At 36.4% G+C, this 17,525-nt stretch overlaps 1 protein-coding gene and 1 long non-coding RNA gene across 2 annotated transcripts in view; both read left to right on the top strand.

Annotated features, from left to right (window-relative positions):
• mtnr1aa (melatonin receptor 1A a) overlaps window positions 1-3,051 on the top strand; it is a 46,455-nt gene extending 43,404 nt beyond the window's left edge. Inside the window, exon 2 of the mRNA XM_051909378.1 lies at window positions 793-3,051. Within this exon, the coding sequence (XP_051765338.1) occupies window positions 793-1,661 (869 nt within the window). The 3' untranslated portion in view covers window positions 1,662-3,051. The remainder of the gene's footprint in view (window positions 1-792) is intronic.
• A 5,440-nt stretch (window positions 3,052-8,491) lies between these two features.
• Window positions 8,492-10,049, top strand: LOC127520805 (uncharacterized). Its single transcript, XR_007932208.1, has 3 exons — window positions 8,492-8,794; window positions 9,491-9,611; window positions 9,989-10,049. It is a non-coding gene; the product is annotated as an uncharacterized LOC127520805 (long non-coding RNA).
• The last annotated feature ends 7,476 nt before the right edge of the window (window positions 10,050-17,525 follow it).

Here is a 17,525-nt window from a genome sequence, read left to right as displayed (position 1 = left end):
TTGTACCCTGCGTCATATTTCGGGTTTTGCATAGGCAGAGCATTGCAATATACAACAATATGCAATCATGTGATCATGCAATCATGGGTTCGATCCCAGGGAACGCATGTACTCATAAAGTGTATATGCACTATAAATCACTAAGGGTAGGTTTAGGGTTGGGGTAAGGTGTTAATAAGTCGTTAATAAAAAAAAAAAATAGTTTTGCTAAATGGAAATAGGACAAATGGTGGGTAAGGGACCATGTAAAAAGTCCACACATTGCATTTAAATGAACACGCATTTTGATTGGTAACAACGGTCATACGTCATTTCATGACGACAGACATAACACGACACTGTCGTTTTTACGCCAGGTAGAGGGTGCATGTTATTAAAACGTTAATATAGGTCGTAATAAGGTGCTTGAAAAAACGACCCATTGGGTCGTTTTTTGGAGGAGGACAGTCTCGGTTTGGAACAACTTGAGGGTGAGTAAATGATGGCAAAATTTTCATTTTTGGGTGAACTATCCTTTCAGCACTTGATATTTTAATGTACTTTCAGAGAAAGGTTGATTTAACTTAAAATATTAGTTGTGAACTGGGTGAACAACCAGTATAAATTTCAAAAATTAGTTTTGAAAAACTCAAAAATGCTTTGCAGCTGGTTGCTTTAAGTTAACTTTTAAGTTAACTCAACTTGTTTATTTTTTACAGTGAGGGCAGCAATGCAAAATGTAAGCTGCCTAAGCTCTTGGATGCAGTCATAGACTCCTTAACCTTTATCTCTCTCTTTCTGTCTGTCCCTCAGGTAACATCTTTGTGGTGAGTTTGGCAGTGGCGGACCTGGTGGTGGCCATATACCCTTATCCGCTGGTCCTGACCTCCATATTTCACCAGGGCTGGAACCTGGGATACATGCACTGCCAAATTAGCGGCTTCCTGATGGGCGTCAGTGTAATCGGCTCCATTTTCAACATCACCGGAATTGCAATTAATCGCTACTGCTATATATGCCACAGCCTGAAGTATGACAAGCTCTACAGTGACAAAAACTCAGTCTGCTACGTACTGTTAATCTGGGCCTTGACGGTGCTCGCTATCGTGCCCAACTTGTTCGTGGGCTCTTTGCAGTATGACCCGCGGGTTTATTCCTGTACGTTCGAGCAGTCGGCGAGCTCGGCGTACACAATCGCTGTCGTCTTCTTCCATTTCATCCTTCCAATCATGATAGTCACCTACTGTTACCTACGAATTTGGGTCCTGGTTATACAGGTGCGGCGACGAGTCAAGCCTGACAATCGTCCCAAGCTCACGCCTCATGACGTACGAAACTTCGTCACAATGTTTGTTGTTTTTGTGCTCTTTGCTGTGTGCTGGGCACCATTAAACTTCATCGGGCTGGCGGTAGCGATTTCTCCAGAGCGCGTGGTTCCTTTAATACCTGAATGGCTCTTTGTGGCAAGTTATTTCATGGCATACTTTAACAGTTGCCTCAATGCAATCGTCTATGGAGTGTTGAACCAGAACTTCCGTCGCGAGTATAAGCGCATTGTGGTGTCGGTATGTACTGCAAGAATCTTCTTTGGGGAAAGTTCAAATGAAGCCCAAGAAAGACTCAAAAGCAAACCCTCACCACTCATGACCAACAACAATCAGGTCAAGGTGGACTCTGTGTGAACTGTATATGTGTGTGAGGTGAAGAGAACTCAACTAAGCAAACTTGATTAAAAAAAAAAAAAAAAAAACTGATAACCAAATATGTTGTCAGGAAGCAGCCCAGAAACTGTGATTTGTTGCCTCAACACAATTAAAACAAACAGGAAATTATTATCATTGTCTTTTATAAAGCACTTTTTTCATCGTTGGTCAGATGTACTTGTATGTATGAATTTCTTGTTTTAATGTTTACAGTGATTATATCAAGAAATCTATGTAAGACATACTTTGTGTAATGATTTTATATCAATATCTTTGTCTGAAAGAAAAAAAAACAAACAAACACATATGAAAGTATGAATGATATAGAGTGCAACAGTCGGGTTCTGGAAGTATAAACTTTATTCATTTTCTCCATAGGGAAATAGATTTGTAATGATGTAAACCTTCAAAAAACACAGACTTGTTGAGCTCTGAGGTTAATCGATGGTATATACTTTTGTTGAAGCCATCTGTTTGCATTATTTCAACAAATTTTTAAAATAATCATGTTTAACAGCTGAATTCCTAGTAAAAAAATATATTTCCCATGATGCTGTACAGAAAATTCCACCAATCAGAGAGTCGCAGCAAGCAAGTCATACCAAAAGAGCTCTGCTGAGAAATATGTCATTTGCAGTGCTTCATGGGATTGTAGTTCTGTCCCTCAATGAAGCTGTTAAGTACACATTCTTGTACCTTTGTCTTTTTGTCCGATTTTCAAGTACTTGAGTACTTTCAAGTAAATACGAGTTGTTGTGATTCACCTCATAGCTGGTTGATTCATGGTTTATAATGCTTTAACAAAGATTTTCTTCTAAATCCCTATGGGAAAAGTGAATGGGAAAAAATACTTCTAGGACCAACACCGCTAAAAAAGTGGGCGGGCACTAATGCACTATTACTGTATATAAATATATATTGAGTGTGTTTCACTGATGTTGATCATTCAGTGGAGAATGAATAACAATGTTGTCAAAATGATGCCATGAACATCAGCATATCTCTACAATGCCTGGCCACAAATGTGACCAAATCTTTACAAACACTCTACAAAAAGAGTTTGTTACGAAGTTTACTGCTTTGAAATGACCTCACCTGGTTTGCCACTGTTACTCTCCATTTGAGAAAGCAATACACCTGGATTGCTGCTTTCCCACAGTCCCACAGGGTCTCTGTCCTCTCCTCCTGCTACTTTTATTTTTTTAATTGTCTTTGTCTTTTTAAATGTCTCCTTACATTCTCTCCCTCTATTTTTCTTTTTATCTGTCTTTCTCCACTCTTTGTATGCATGGATCTAATGACAAGTTCATATGCAAACTGAGTAAACATATTAAAATCAAAATGTTTGATTAATAAAAAATAAAATTGGAATTTTATATATCTTGAATATGCCAAAATGGTTTTTATTTTTATTAATTTACTATTTTTATGTCTTTAGTTTTCTAGTAAAAATATTGAATCATTCTTAAAACAAGATTTTAAAAAATGAAACAGCTAAAACAATATATAAGCTTTGTAAAAAAATAAGATTTGTTAATACTTTTTTTATTCAAGAGAATAAATCTTGAACTTTCCTTTTTGCCAACTACATAAAGAAATTAAATGTAAGATAAGCACATTTATCTTATATTTAGGACGTGCAGCTATTTTTCTGGGGCAAAAAGCAGGCAGTATGATCAACATTCCAATATAAGTATTAAAGTACAGTATTAGATTGAAGCTTATGCAATAGTTCTAGCTGAACGCCCACCACTGCTGTTCGATAAAGAGAGAGAAACATGACATGCTGTGGTGACATCACTCTGTTTAATCCAACCCAACCGACTGAACAAGTGCGCGAGAGAACGAATGAGCAACATAAAAATGCCAGGATTTACACTACCCTCTAACAGAATTATGCACTAATCTGTGCCTCTCCTGCCTCTATCGCCCTCTGAGACCAAGAGATTCATACTTATGTATAAAATAATTGAACACGTCATGTGGAAAGAGGGGTGATTTACTCTGACCCCATCCGGGTGTGGTTATGGCTGGAACATGAGAGGTGGTCAATTTTGTGGATGCTTTACAGTGTTTGGAATTTTTTTGTATGAATGGCAATTTTAAGCGTAATGAATCTGTGTTGATTTGCTGTTTCTTGTACATGAGATAGGGGCTATTTTAGAGCTGGACGCAGACTGATCAGGATTTATTCTGTTGTAATATGATGATATCAGAGCTGATTCAGAAATAGTCCATTTAATTTGAGGTGATTTGCAGATGAGCAGGCCTGGCTTCCCAGACACAGATTAAGACTATTTCTAGACTGCAAAGCATTTCCAATGGAGAATCACCTGTGCAAGAGTTATTTGACCCAGTTCTGTTATTCCGTGTCTAAGCAGCCAACAGTCGTCTGAGTGGGTTTTGCATTTTGCCAGTAAAGAAAGCATGAATATTAAATTCTTCTCAACCTGCAAGTGAGAATCATCTGAATCATGAAACCTGCAAGGATTAGTCTACTATTAAAGCATGAATTTGATTTAAACAGTAAGTCTACATAATATTCACATATGCAGTTCATAGAGGACATGCATACATAGCAGTTACAGCATGAAATAATATTTAAACCTAACTTTTAAACATAGCCTATAACATTTTTATTTCACAATTCTGACTTTTTTCTTGCATTTGCATGTTTAAACTGTAACTCCCAGTTCAGACTTTGTTCGGAGTTTATTTCACAATCCTGGTGGAAAAAAATGTCAGAATTGCAGGATAAACTTGCAATTCTGATGAAAAAAGACAGAATAATGAGTATATCTCACAATTCTGTTTTTCCTTGAAAGAAATGTGAGATATAAACTCAGATTTGCGAGAAATAAAAGTCAGAATTGTGAGATATAAACTGGAAATTAACTTTTTTATTCTTTTATTCCATGGCTTCCATAGACTGCTACTGCTCAACTGTCATTTTCTGCAACCAGGTAGGCTCCGCCCACAAAAAACTTCATCGCTGTTTGCAAACACCAAATTGGTCTATACTATTTAAATCACAATAAAGTGTGTATCAGTTTTATTTGAATAAACATGACAATTTAACATTTAGTTTACATCAAAAAGTTTTTACTGTTATAAAAACATGGAATTGTGAGCATTAGTGGAATTGAAGGTGTCATGAATAAACACAAAACACACATCATCGTTGCCATCAGTGAGTCTTGCCAATCGTGAAACAACAGTTATCACAGATTGTGCAGCCACTCTGAAGAAACTCTGTAGAATAAGCCAGCTGACTGCTCTCGAATCACGGTACTTTGATAGCATACGTCACAGTGACATGGCATTGCTTTCAAGTCAGAAGCTGATTGGTCTGTGCAGCATACATCTAATCTGAAGCCGCAGGAAAATTACAACGTTGATTGGCTGATGGCACCATAAAAATGATCCAAATCCCACAAACCCAAGATGTTAACTAGTGACTATGCTGAGCTGTGATGTGAAAGGCAGCAGACAGGGAAAAATAAATGTCAATTTATGCTTTTATGAAAGAGCACTCCAAAAAAATCAGTAATTAGTAAAACAACTAAAGATTTTACTTAGTCAGAAAACACATCTATATGCTTGAATCACTGAAATATGCTTTTTTGGATCCAAATGGTGTTATAAAATCTACCAGCATGGGTAGAGGTCCCTACTAACCAGCCAAACCCCCTTGGGTAGTGATGGATCAAAGACAAGCCTCAAGTGAAACACTGAGCAAACAACTTACATTAATTCAAGACTTTAATAAATCCTGTTTATTAGGTGACAACCCTATGTCAACTAATTAAACACATTCATTTTCATACGTTCTATAACCTCCCGCCCCAGATCTGTCACTACTCCTTGTTCTGGGATTTCATGTTTATGAATAAAGCACTGGGTGTAGGGATTTACTCATGTACAATGTGATGTGCTGCACTTCATTGTGAAGTTTAAATTATGGGATGCCAGAAACATAATATTTAAGTATATATTACTGGTTAATGGTTTGGGGTAATTACAATTTCAATGTTTTTGAAAGAATTCTCTTATCCTGAATTTTCATAATAAAGGCCTTCTGAAGCGAAGCGATGCGTTTGTGTAAAAAAAAAAAAAAAAAAAAAATCCATATTTAACAAGTTATGAAGTAAAATATCTAGCTTCCGCCAGACCACCTTCCGTATTCAACTTACGAAAAAAGCATAAAACTCTCGCAGTTCAGAACAGTTACACTACGTCCTACGCCTTCCCTATTCAGCTTATGGAAAAAGCTTAACTGAAGTGATGCCAGTTCCGTTTTTTTTTTTTTTTTTTTTTTTTTTTTTAGCAAGGATGCATTAAAGTGATCAAAAGTGACAATAAAGAATACATTTATGTTAGAAATGCTGTTCTTTTGTTTTGCTTTTTAGCACTGATAATAATAAGAACCATAATAATTATGCATAAGAGATGCAACATACAGCTTAAATGTTTTGCACTATTAGCAAACAGATGACATTTTTATCAGTGGTTGTAGAATATTTGTTATATTTTAACCTCTGTGTGTCCATAGAATGATGCTGCCTTCATGTGCTACCGGAATTATTGTAAATACGAATTTCCTAGTTAAAAGTAAATCGCGTGCACGATTTAGCCTACTATTTTTTTGCATGTCATGTGTGAGGCTCTGTACCCATATTGAACGCCCTCTCAAGTCATATTTACCACTGGAATGCTCGAGGATAATTTTGATACCCAAGTTCCTGAGTTAAGTGTGAGATAAACTTTAATCATGGCGGAGGGGAGAACGATCGCTGCTTTATTAAGTTTTCCACAACAGCTACATCACCTTGTCTTGTAATGCATATTCACATTTGAAGTGTATTGAATGTTTTATACAAAGCAAAAATATTTGAACAAAATTCCAGATTCGTCAACAAGCTGTCTATCTAGATAGCATGGTGAATGTTTATATTAAATGGGACGCTAAATATCATTTTTGCTTTAATAAGTTTTTCTAAATAAATAGGCAAGAATAAAACTGGTGTCCTCCATGATTCCTGTTCTTTTGACAACAAAGCACTTGAATGCGATGAGCCCGTAATTATGATTTCAGAAGTGGGAAGTAGGAAATTTCCGATAGCACTTGAAGACAGCATAAATCACAGCTGAATTGAATGAGATGTGAAACGAGTCACATGACAGGGCATGAATCATCCAGATTGGTTACTGTTGCTTAGTGGCAGCCATGTTGAGTTGTGATCAAACTGTCACACAAACACAAATGACCTGAGATCTTGACAAGTGAGTAATATACTGGCAGATGCACATTTATTTAGTCACAATTTCAGTAGAGAGTGGCCTTCAGTCAAGTAAACTTTATTTCTATGGCCCTATATATAATACAGATTGTTTCAAAGCAGCTTTACAGTGATAACAGGAAAATGATTTAAGGATGCATCAATGAGTTCATTTCGGCTGTACAGCAGCTCTAAAAGTTGTGTAATTGCTCTGGTGCAACTTCACACGATCAAGGTGCGTAGAAGGAAAAAACAAAGTTATTTTTGGACAACACCAGCAACACTTGTGAAGTCAAGGGGTCAGAACAAAGAAAAGATGGAGCTGAAAAAGTAATGCTGTTTTATTTTGCCAACACATTTCAGTGCACAGGCCTTCATCAGGGCTAGAAGGTTACAGGTGTACATAGGTTCCTTTAAATACAAATAAGGACAAAATTCAAACTTGCAAACAAACATTTTTGTTCCCATTGCTGTACCTGGAATTTGAAGATATGGGATATCATCAAAGAAGAACAAAAATCCTTTTCATTATCTTTTATAAGATAATCTACATAATTTTTTAGGCTTTCATGAATTTTTGGAAGAACATACAAAAAAACTTTTTCAGGATGTTCATTAAATAGAAATTTTGTGATTCAGTGATGTCATTGTCCAGCTCAGTTCAGTTCTCATCCAATAGTGTCAGTGTAGTCAAGTCAATAATATTGAATATATGTGTCCATATATATGTATATATTCTGTTTTTAAGTTGTAATTCTAAGGCCTGTTTCACACCACATAAATGAAGAGTGCTTAACAGCAAGTGTAATTTCACAATGACAACATTTCTCTGCAGATCTACAAAAGTAGTGATTTCTGGGTTAGTACAGCTAATATATCTTTTAATAACGTCCATAAATATTAAATGGTTATAGGGAGTGGGCCTTTGAGAATTATTATAAAAATGGATGTTCTGAAATCTAATTGACATGAAGAGTTAGATCACATTTACATCTAAATGAATCTACATGTAAGTAAAACCCCAAAGTGTAGCTATAAATGGCTTAAATCATGGATTTATTCAGATTTACTGTACAGATGTCTTTTTATCAAATGGATGCATACTTCATTCCATTATTTCATATTAATTCATAAAAGCATAATGAAAAAGACCGTACTGGTAAATAGGTTTACAGTTCATTGTAAATGTGTTTTCTGATTAATTAAATGCTTTCTGCAGTAAAAAAAAAGGCTCAGTGGTGAAACTCCTCAGGCAACACCGCTAAAGTGTGCAGTGTGAATGCTGTAAGCTATTAATATTTAAATAAATTAATATAGACTGCTTATGTTAATTTTGCAAGCTGTGTGAAACAGGCCTAAGGGATTGTTTTCTATGCAGTCTATAAATTGGAAGTTAAAATTTTTTATTCTATACAATAAAGCACAGTAAGTGTTTTATTGGCATAATCAATTCATTTGCATTTCAATGCAGCTACATATGGTGTAAATTGTACAGCGAGCATACTGTAATACCTTGTGAAGCCTGTCTGCATGTGTTGTGTGCATGCATGACATATTGCGCCCACATTTTGCCTTAAGCCTGTAAAAAATATATAGTGACAGATTGAGCCAGGCGATGCTGGTGATTGCCAATATGTGTTGTGCAGTTTTATATGATTTTTTTATTTTTTTATTTCTTGTTATTTCTCGTCTTTTTGTCCTGCATTCTTCCAGCAATTCACCCACACACCATCAACCAAGTGAATGGCTATCTGAACTCGGCTCGGCTTCATCGCTCTCAGTGGTGAAGATGGATCGCATCCGTAGAGATGAAGAGCGGAAGAGAAAGTATAGGTGAGAGCCTGAATACTGAGAGGTCAAGCATAGACTGAAACGGATATGTAAAAATGTGCATATCAAACTGGGAGTTCACTTAATTACTTAATCCTTTTGTAATTTCACTTCAAAAGGTGAAAAAACTGACAGACCCCTTTGATATATGACGTTAAACATCTACCTCACTTTTGTTCTGTTCGTGTCTAACTGGCCCTCTCTCTCTTGCAAAAGAAATGTACTAGTTTAAACATCTGAGATTTTAGAGCAAGTCCATGGGCAAGATCTGTCAGTAAAGAAAGAAGTTTTATATCTTTGGGAGAAATGGACATATTCATTAATACGGTACATCAGTATAATACAGTGCATTATACTGTACTCAATCAATGTTTAGTTGAAAAATGTTAATTGCTGCGTAGCTTATTATCTAGCTAATTTTGGTAACACTCTAGTATAGGGAACACATATTCAATATTAACTATGACTTTTCTCTCAATGAACTCCTAATTTACTGCTTATTAATAGTTAGAAAGGTAGTTGTTAAGTTGAGGTATTTTGGGTAGGATTAAGAATGGAGAACAAGGTCATGCAGAATAAGGTATTAATATGTGCTTAATAAGTACTAATAAACAGCCACTATTCTAGTAATATGAATGCTAATAAGCAACTAGTTAAAAGACCCTAAAATAAAGTGTTACCCTGTTTTTTTCTGTGCAGGAGTGGGAAACCATATAATAATATAGCTGCAAGCAGCAATGGCGGGCCCAAGCCCGGTGGCACCGCCAACCTGGTGGCTTCAGGGAAACTGTGCACAGCGGGCAATAGGCATTTAAAACAGGTAAACATAAAAGGACTATGTCAAAGTTATTTGAATACACCACATTTACTGCAGCAGCTGGTGGTCATATGATCACAAACCACAACAGCCACATCCATGAGATCATTTAAATTTAGATGAATTTCATGTCATAGAAGTCATAGTCAATTACAAATAAGTGCAGAATATCATCCTAATCTGCCATGTCTATGTTTTTCTCAGACAACCTCTATAAAAATTCCAGAGCAAATTATATACTGTTATTTGCTCAAACTCCACAGTGCTCTGAGAAATTTAATCCAGTCTAATGCGAATATCTGTGATTGCTGGTGTTGTATTATTCTAACACTTCTCTTTATGTGTTTTTTGACCTCCCTGAACTATCATTTGTGCATCAGTCTTATGCTCAAAAAGCATGCTCTGCAGTTCAATAGTACTATAAGTTCATCAAAAAATGGGTAAGCGCACACACACACACACACGCATGCACGCACGCACGCACACACACACACACACAGGTTTGTTTTTGTGAAAGGGTTAGTTCACCCAAAAATTAAAATTCTGTCATTAATTACTCGCTCTCATGTCATTCCACACCTGTAAGACCTTCGTTCATCTTCAGAACACAAATTAAGATATTTTTTGATAAAATCCGATGGCTCAGTGAGGCCTCCATTGACATCAAGATAATTAACACTTTCAGATGCCCAGAAAGCTACTAAAGACATATTTAAATCAGTTCATGTAACTACAGTGGTTCAACCTTAATGTTATGAAGCGACGAGAATACTTTTTGTGCGCCAAAAAACAAAATAACGACTTTATTCAACAATATCTAGTGATGGGTGATTTCAAAACACCGCTTCATGAAGCTTCGAAGCTTTATGAATCTTTTGTTTAGAATCAGTGGTTCGGAGCACGTATCAAACTGCCAAAGTCACATCCCCCAGTGGTGAACTATTGAAATTTCGAAACACTTAAGGCTGATTTATACTTCTGCATCGAGTGTACACCGTAGCTACAGCGTAGGCTGTGTGTACCACATGTAGCCTACGACGTAGCCTGACATGCACCTCTTCAAAAATGTAACAATGCGTCAATTCTACGCGGACTGCAAGCACTGTGATTGGTCTGCTAGAACCCCTTCCTCAGGTCAAAAAACTGGCGCGGAGCAATCGGAGAAGAGCGAAGTTTACAACTTCCATAGAAATTTCAGGGGACACATGCAGTCATACTGCAACAAAAGTCGTTACCTATTTGCCGCTTCTCTGCCAACGTACATGACAAGCTGCTTCTTCTTCGGCTTTTGCCATGATACTCAACATGACTGTGGACAATGCCTACTAGTGGTCTGCATGCATGTCGACACGGACAACGATGCAGAAGTATAAATGAAAACAGACGCATAGCCTACAGCGCAAAGGCTCCGGCGTAGGTCCGACGCATAAGTATAAATCAGCCTTTATGACGTAATGAAGCCTTGTTTACTGAAATCACGTGACTTTGGCAGTTTGATGCGTGCTCCGAACCACTGATTTGAAACAAAAGATTGAAAGCTTCATGAAGCAGTGTTTTGAAATCACCCATCACTAGATATTGTTGAATAAAGTCGCTGTTTTGTTTTTTGGTGCACAAAAAGTATTCTCATCACTTCATAACATTAAGGTTGAACCACTGTAGTCACATGAGCTGTTTGAAAATACATCATAGTAGCTTTCCGCCCATTCCCGAGTTCACATATACATATAATTAGATAGAGTAAAGTAATGCGTATTTGGCGTGCTGTCCAGGGGAAGGGCTCCGAGCTCGGAATTTTGGCCCGAACCCAGAGTACTCCCCCCGGATGTGGTTATGAGAGATAGAACTAGAAGTGAGGAGATGGGGTGGTGGAGGGATGCTGATAAACTGTCAACGAACAGAGGTAAGTCTGCAGTATATATACCTCTGTTGGTTGGTAGCTGAATGCTTTCCACTTGTGATAATTAGTCTAATTATCTGCACCTGCTCCTCCCGAATTTTGTTAATAAAACATCATTTAAAATGACACAACTTGGTTTTCCACTTGTAAATACGACTTCACTTGGTCATTTATGTGCTCAGAACTCATAATTATGATTATTCCAACTCCACTTGAAGGGCACAGTATACCTAAATGGCTTCATTTGGAATTGATTGGATCATTGAGTCAATGTTATTTGCTATTTGCTGTGTAAATAATGATGTGCTTGGATAAATCATTTATAACAAACACTGCAAAAAAAAAAAAAAGATCTTGATTTCATAGTTAATTTGATATTCATATGTCTAAAGCATGCCAAATTTTTGATGAACAAGTTTATCAGGTAAAATATCTGGTATTAACATGTGTCTCCAGCCTCCAGTGACCACTTGTGATAGGATCGTGAAGCCTATGATTTCATTAATACATGCATCACTCACTACTATTTCTCTTGGTAGAATTATCAACTATTTTAGTCAAGAAGGGAAAATCGGGGATGGTTGTAACTCTCTCTCTCTCTCTTTTTTTTTTTTTTTTTTGCATTATGTACAGTATCTTAAACTTTCATATCTGCTAAAATTAAAAATGGTTACATCTTAAACTGGTTGGACACTAATTGAATTGACATCAGATTATAATTTTTTTTATTTAAGTGATTTTGAATGTTAATTTAAAGCTATCTTCTTCCATGTACGTACTTGAGTGATCAGATCACAGATTTTCTACCCACATTTACCTGTATTTAGTGCTGTCCGCTTGTGATTGAATCGTCTGAAGCAAATGTTAATACCAGATGTAAAAGTGATCAAAGTGACATCATCTGTCTGCTGACCACATGCATGCTCTTTTTTCATCAGTGATTTTTTTGCAAACCCCATCACTCCGCCAAGTGATGCAGGACAGGTCTGATAGACGCTTATGAATATGCAGCTAAAGAGATCTCAGGAGAGATGACCCCGCAACTTCGAACTGGGCTCCCATTTGCACCCTTCTAAATAAATATTTGCATATTCATAAATATTTCAGCACTGACCTAGAACTAGATGTTGCATTTTGGAGAGATTCTAAGAAGACCCATTATACCAAACAGATGCATGAGCAGCAACGTGAGAGAAATGAATAATTGAAGCAGCTGCACTCTTTACCAGATTTAACCCCAAGCACTCCAGAATAAAAAAAAAAAAAAAAAAAAAAAGATATTTGGCCATCATGAATAACCACATGAGGACAGCTGGCCATCTATCACCCTGGAAATCAAATCAGTGTGGCTGGAAACACTCTGCAGGCTGCATATAGATTAGGATTAGGAAGTCCCAGTGTGAAGCAGATATTAATCCCTGCTGGAATTAAAGTGTCTTGTTAATCACTTACTGATGACAGAGATAAAGTTACCTAATATGGAAAAATGACATGGAAATATGACAACTAACGCAACATGATTCTCATAGTGATAATGTGTGGAAAATGTGGTGGAGTGTGTACAATTATGAAATGTGATCTTGTCCGTTTTTATTTCAATTAGGCTATGATCTATCCATCACATGCTTTGAGGTCATCAAGGTCAACCTGATATCCTAGATGCAGCACGTGCTTTACTGTATCGCCTGTGCGGCTGATATCAGCTTTGACCTTCCCTTGACTGTATTCCTGAAGCAAATCCGCAGCATTCCCTAGCTGCAGGTGTTCAGGGTAGATTTCGGAGCACTAACTCTCTGTGCATAAAAGCTATGCAGGTAGGGCTTTCCCTCCTGCTATTTTAAACAGGATCTACATTTGCGAATGACGCATGGAAGGGGCACCTCTGGAGTATTGACCTTTTTGCTTAACATGATTAGTGCTCTGTCAGTCTATGCACATCAAATAAAGGGGTCATGGAATCAGAAACAGGAAAGTTCTGAGCCTCATGGACTTTTTTTTAATCTCATAAGTACAAGTTTTCTCTCGAACCAGTTTTTCCCAACCAGATTCACCCGTTGACTTTGAGGATGGAGACTGCAAGTCAGCAGATTTCGCCCCAAGCTATATGGCAGATGAAAGCAGAGCTCTGATGCAAGAGGACAGCAGGACCTCTGATATCTGCTTTTCACTCAAACTCACCAGACTTTGCCCCTGATAAAAAAAGAGGCTGGTTCTAAAATATTGTACGCTTAACATAATGTTTTAATATGTTCCACTTGTGACAGAAAAACTGACACCAAACAAACATTAAGTAAATTCAGCTGTAGTTCTAGTTTTGCACGTGAATTTGCACATCCTGGGTCACCACAGGGTCCCCAGACGGTGTCTAGTGATGACAGGGTGGCCACTGGTCTTAAAATGTCTTAAATTAAGTTTTCCTTGTAAAAGGCCTTAAAAAGTATTAAATTGTTTTAAATTCAGATGCGATGGGTCTTATTTTTAGTCACATTACCGCAAAAAATTCTCCAGTCTATCATTGGATAGACCAAAGAAGATTTTAATTTTGCTCGGGGTAGTCTGCGTCATCAGAGAGAATTGAGGTACACACTGAACAGAACGTCAAAACATCCCACCGTTGTATGGTGAGATGATACACAAACTGTTTCTTGGCTGGATAAATCAAACCAGCTTCTCGCTAGTGAAGTGTTGATGGATGAGAATTGCAATCAAGGTAAAGGCGATTGCAGTGACTTACAGGAATCGTACAGTAAGCAAGCTTGAGTCCGTTATATTGATGGGCAAATAAACCACATGTGTGCTCTCAACACACTGATTGTACATTGTATTTATGCAGATTTACACATTTCACTACATTCACATTGTTTGCACACATATTCAGAATAATGTTTTCATTTGTCATGTGTATGTTGCTGTGTTTAGTAATTCTGAATGGATCCGTGTACTAGTAGGTAAATGCAGTCAGGTCAAAGTCAACATTTTTTTTTTTTTTTGGCATCATGTGGTCCTGTTTGGTATCAACTTGACTTGTCTAAAATGTAAACAAGCTCTTTGCTGTTGCACTGTATGTACACTGTAAACTTATTTATGAATCTGTCCTTATATCATTTGGTTATTTGGTATCCTTTTGGAGTCTCCAAGTGTCCTTTTTTTTTTTTGGAAAGGCTCCTAAATTTACCTTGAAAAAAGCTTGCAGAACATAGTTTTGTGAGAATCATCCTTCAATATGGTTTACTTTGCTGGATATAGCAAATGATGACAAAATTAATGTGTTAAATAAAACAAATGGTCTATGCTTAATTTTACAATAAGTGTGTAATTAATCATGATTAAAAATCTATTAATTAATTATTTTATTATTGACAGCCCTAATATATAAGCCGTTTGGTGGCTTTTGCATCTGAACTCTTCATATATGAGCAATATCACACAAGTAGCCGTGCGATATATGATATTGCGTTTATACAAGAGTTGGATAGCATGAGTGTGAAAATAAATATGAAACAACAACGGATTGTCTTAAACCCTCTTTTGTGAGGAACTACTTCCTTCTGCCATGGATTCAAATCTCAAGTTGACAGTTTAACAGCTGAGCTCAAGCCTCCGTTACTAATTCTAAAACGTGACTTTAGAACTAGTAACGAAGCAACATTGAGTCGCTTCATTGAAACTCACTGTAATATGTAGAGTTTTATGAGAGAGAGATCGCCTGAGCGAGTGTATTACCTGCATCTAGCTGATATTCTTCGGGTCAATATTCATAATAAACGCTAGTCAATGCATTTGTCAGTTGCATCTCGTAAGATGTTGTTTAAAGTAAAAACAATGTCCTTGTTTCCTTGTTTTAGCCCATTTCAATATAAAAGTCTTTGCGACTGACTTAATCACTCATAAAGACAGTCTTTGCCGCCATCTAATGGCGTATTAATCTAACTTAAGTCAAAATCACGGACTCTTTCTCAATACCAAAAAATACGGAATGTTATTTATATCAAATATTATATACTGAACAATAATATTTAAATTAAAAACAATAGCCATTATAACAGTATAAGAAGTAAAATAGGAAATAAACACAAGCAAACAGTTCAGTCAAATGTACAAAAGCAGCGCTCTAGTTAGTACAGGATTTAATTTCAACGTAAATACAAAGTTATGGAACTTAATATACCCCTTAAGCCAAACCTATTAGCACTGGAGCAAGTATAGATTAATAAGACCAAAGATTGTCCGTTTGATATACCCTCATGTTTAAACACTATCTACATAAGAGCCAACAGCAAATTCCCGAAGGACTGGCCGAGATGAAGCTGTTCTCTGCAGGTACATGAGTGCTGAACGGTCGCTGATGGCCTGAAGCTCACATCTCCGAAAGCGTCTAAACAAATTTTCAAATAGGCACTGTTTACATTTAAAACAACGCATATCTGAGGTCTAAACAACTATATTCATGCCTGAAAAACTCTTAAATTAACATTCTGTTACAAAATAACAGTAGTATCTATAAAAATATGGTGGGTTTGATCGTCTGCCATGACACTCACTGTGAGAATGCTGACGGCGGAGTGATTTAAACGGGGAAACGGTTCCTGTGACGATATTAGTAGAATATCGCATGGCTGGAAAGACCTCTCAGATATATATATATATATATATATATATATATACAGTGGTGTAGTCTAGTTTTTTGTAGTGAGTATACTGTGATTTTTCCCTCCCAGCCTCATACTTACCTGTCCCAGAGCGACACTCCATAAGCACCGCCACACTCACTAAAATTGCATCTGATCTAGGCTATATGTAATTGAGAGCATTCTGAAAGACTGCTTATGTGTGTTTTATAAACATGCCAATTTATTATAATCAACAAAAGACTTTACCAGCCAATGACATTTACAGCTGAAGAGACTCTGGACTGATTTTCTACTGTTTAGTGTCAATCACCATCTAACTCAGCCACTTAAGATAGCCTGAGATGTTATATGAATATGGTCCCTGGAGCATATTTTATCAGCTGGCAAGTTTCAATGCACATTTAAGAGTGCAAGTTGCAACTATTATTACTCTCTAAAAAATGTTTGGTTAAGAACAACCCAAGTTGGGTTGAAAATGGACAAACTCAGCGGTTGGGTTAAATGTTCGTTGGGTTTATTTAACCCAACTATTGTGTAAAAATTGCTTGCTTAAAATGAACCCAAAATATGTTGGAAATTAACATTTATTAATATTAAATATAATAGTTAAACAATAAACATTTATTAAATCGTTTATTAATAAATGTTCACCTTTTGATTATTATTGTTGCCTCTATAATTATGTGTCTGATTTTCAAATTCCAACCTTTGGGTTCATTTTAAGCCAGACATATAGTCATTTTTAAACAATAGTTGGGTTAAATAAAACTACCCAGCAGGATGGGCAAACATTTAACCCAACTGCTAGGTTAAAACAACCCAATCGCTGGGTTTGTCCATTTTCCACCCAACTTAACCCAGCATTTTTTAGAGTGTGACCATAATGGAAAGATGAAGCTTATCAGTATGTCACAATATCACTCTGTTTGGACTTTGTTTTCTGTTTAGCACCATTTCCTGCCAGTCTGTCATCATAGTTATGCATTTCAATTCACTAACTTGCAATTCGAGTCAATATCAGGTATTTTGGATATACTGTAAATCAGGTACAGTACATGGCAAATTTTCTCAAGAAAAAAAAAATCTCAACTAATGCTGTAAAATATAGGCTACATGGGAATCAGTTGGTTATTGAAGGTTAAAATGAACTGATTTGTGTACAAACTTAAATTACACTTAAGGAAATTTTTATAATAATACAATTATAATAGGCCTACTAACTTTAAATTTATTTCTACTCCAATTCGTTTTTTGAAATATAAACATTTAAATGTGGCTGTCAACTTAACGGATTTATTCAAACATGCATAATTGAAGAACATTAAAAATTATAGTTAATATGTAATATGGTGTATATATTTAGCTAAATGCTCCTCTCTAGAGTTA

This window comes from Ctenopharyngodon idella, chromosome 1 (genome assembly GCF_019924925.1).
Source record: "Ctenopharyngodon idella isolate HZGC_01 chromosome 1, HZGC01, whole genome shotgun sequence".
NCBI classification, from domain to species: Eukaryota; Metazoa; Chordata; class Actinopteri; order Cypriniformes; family Xenocyprididae; genus Ctenopharyngodon; species Ctenopharyngodon idella.
Note: the sequence above shows the minus strand (reverse complement) of the source record. Positions and strands in the feature narration are given on the sequence as shown.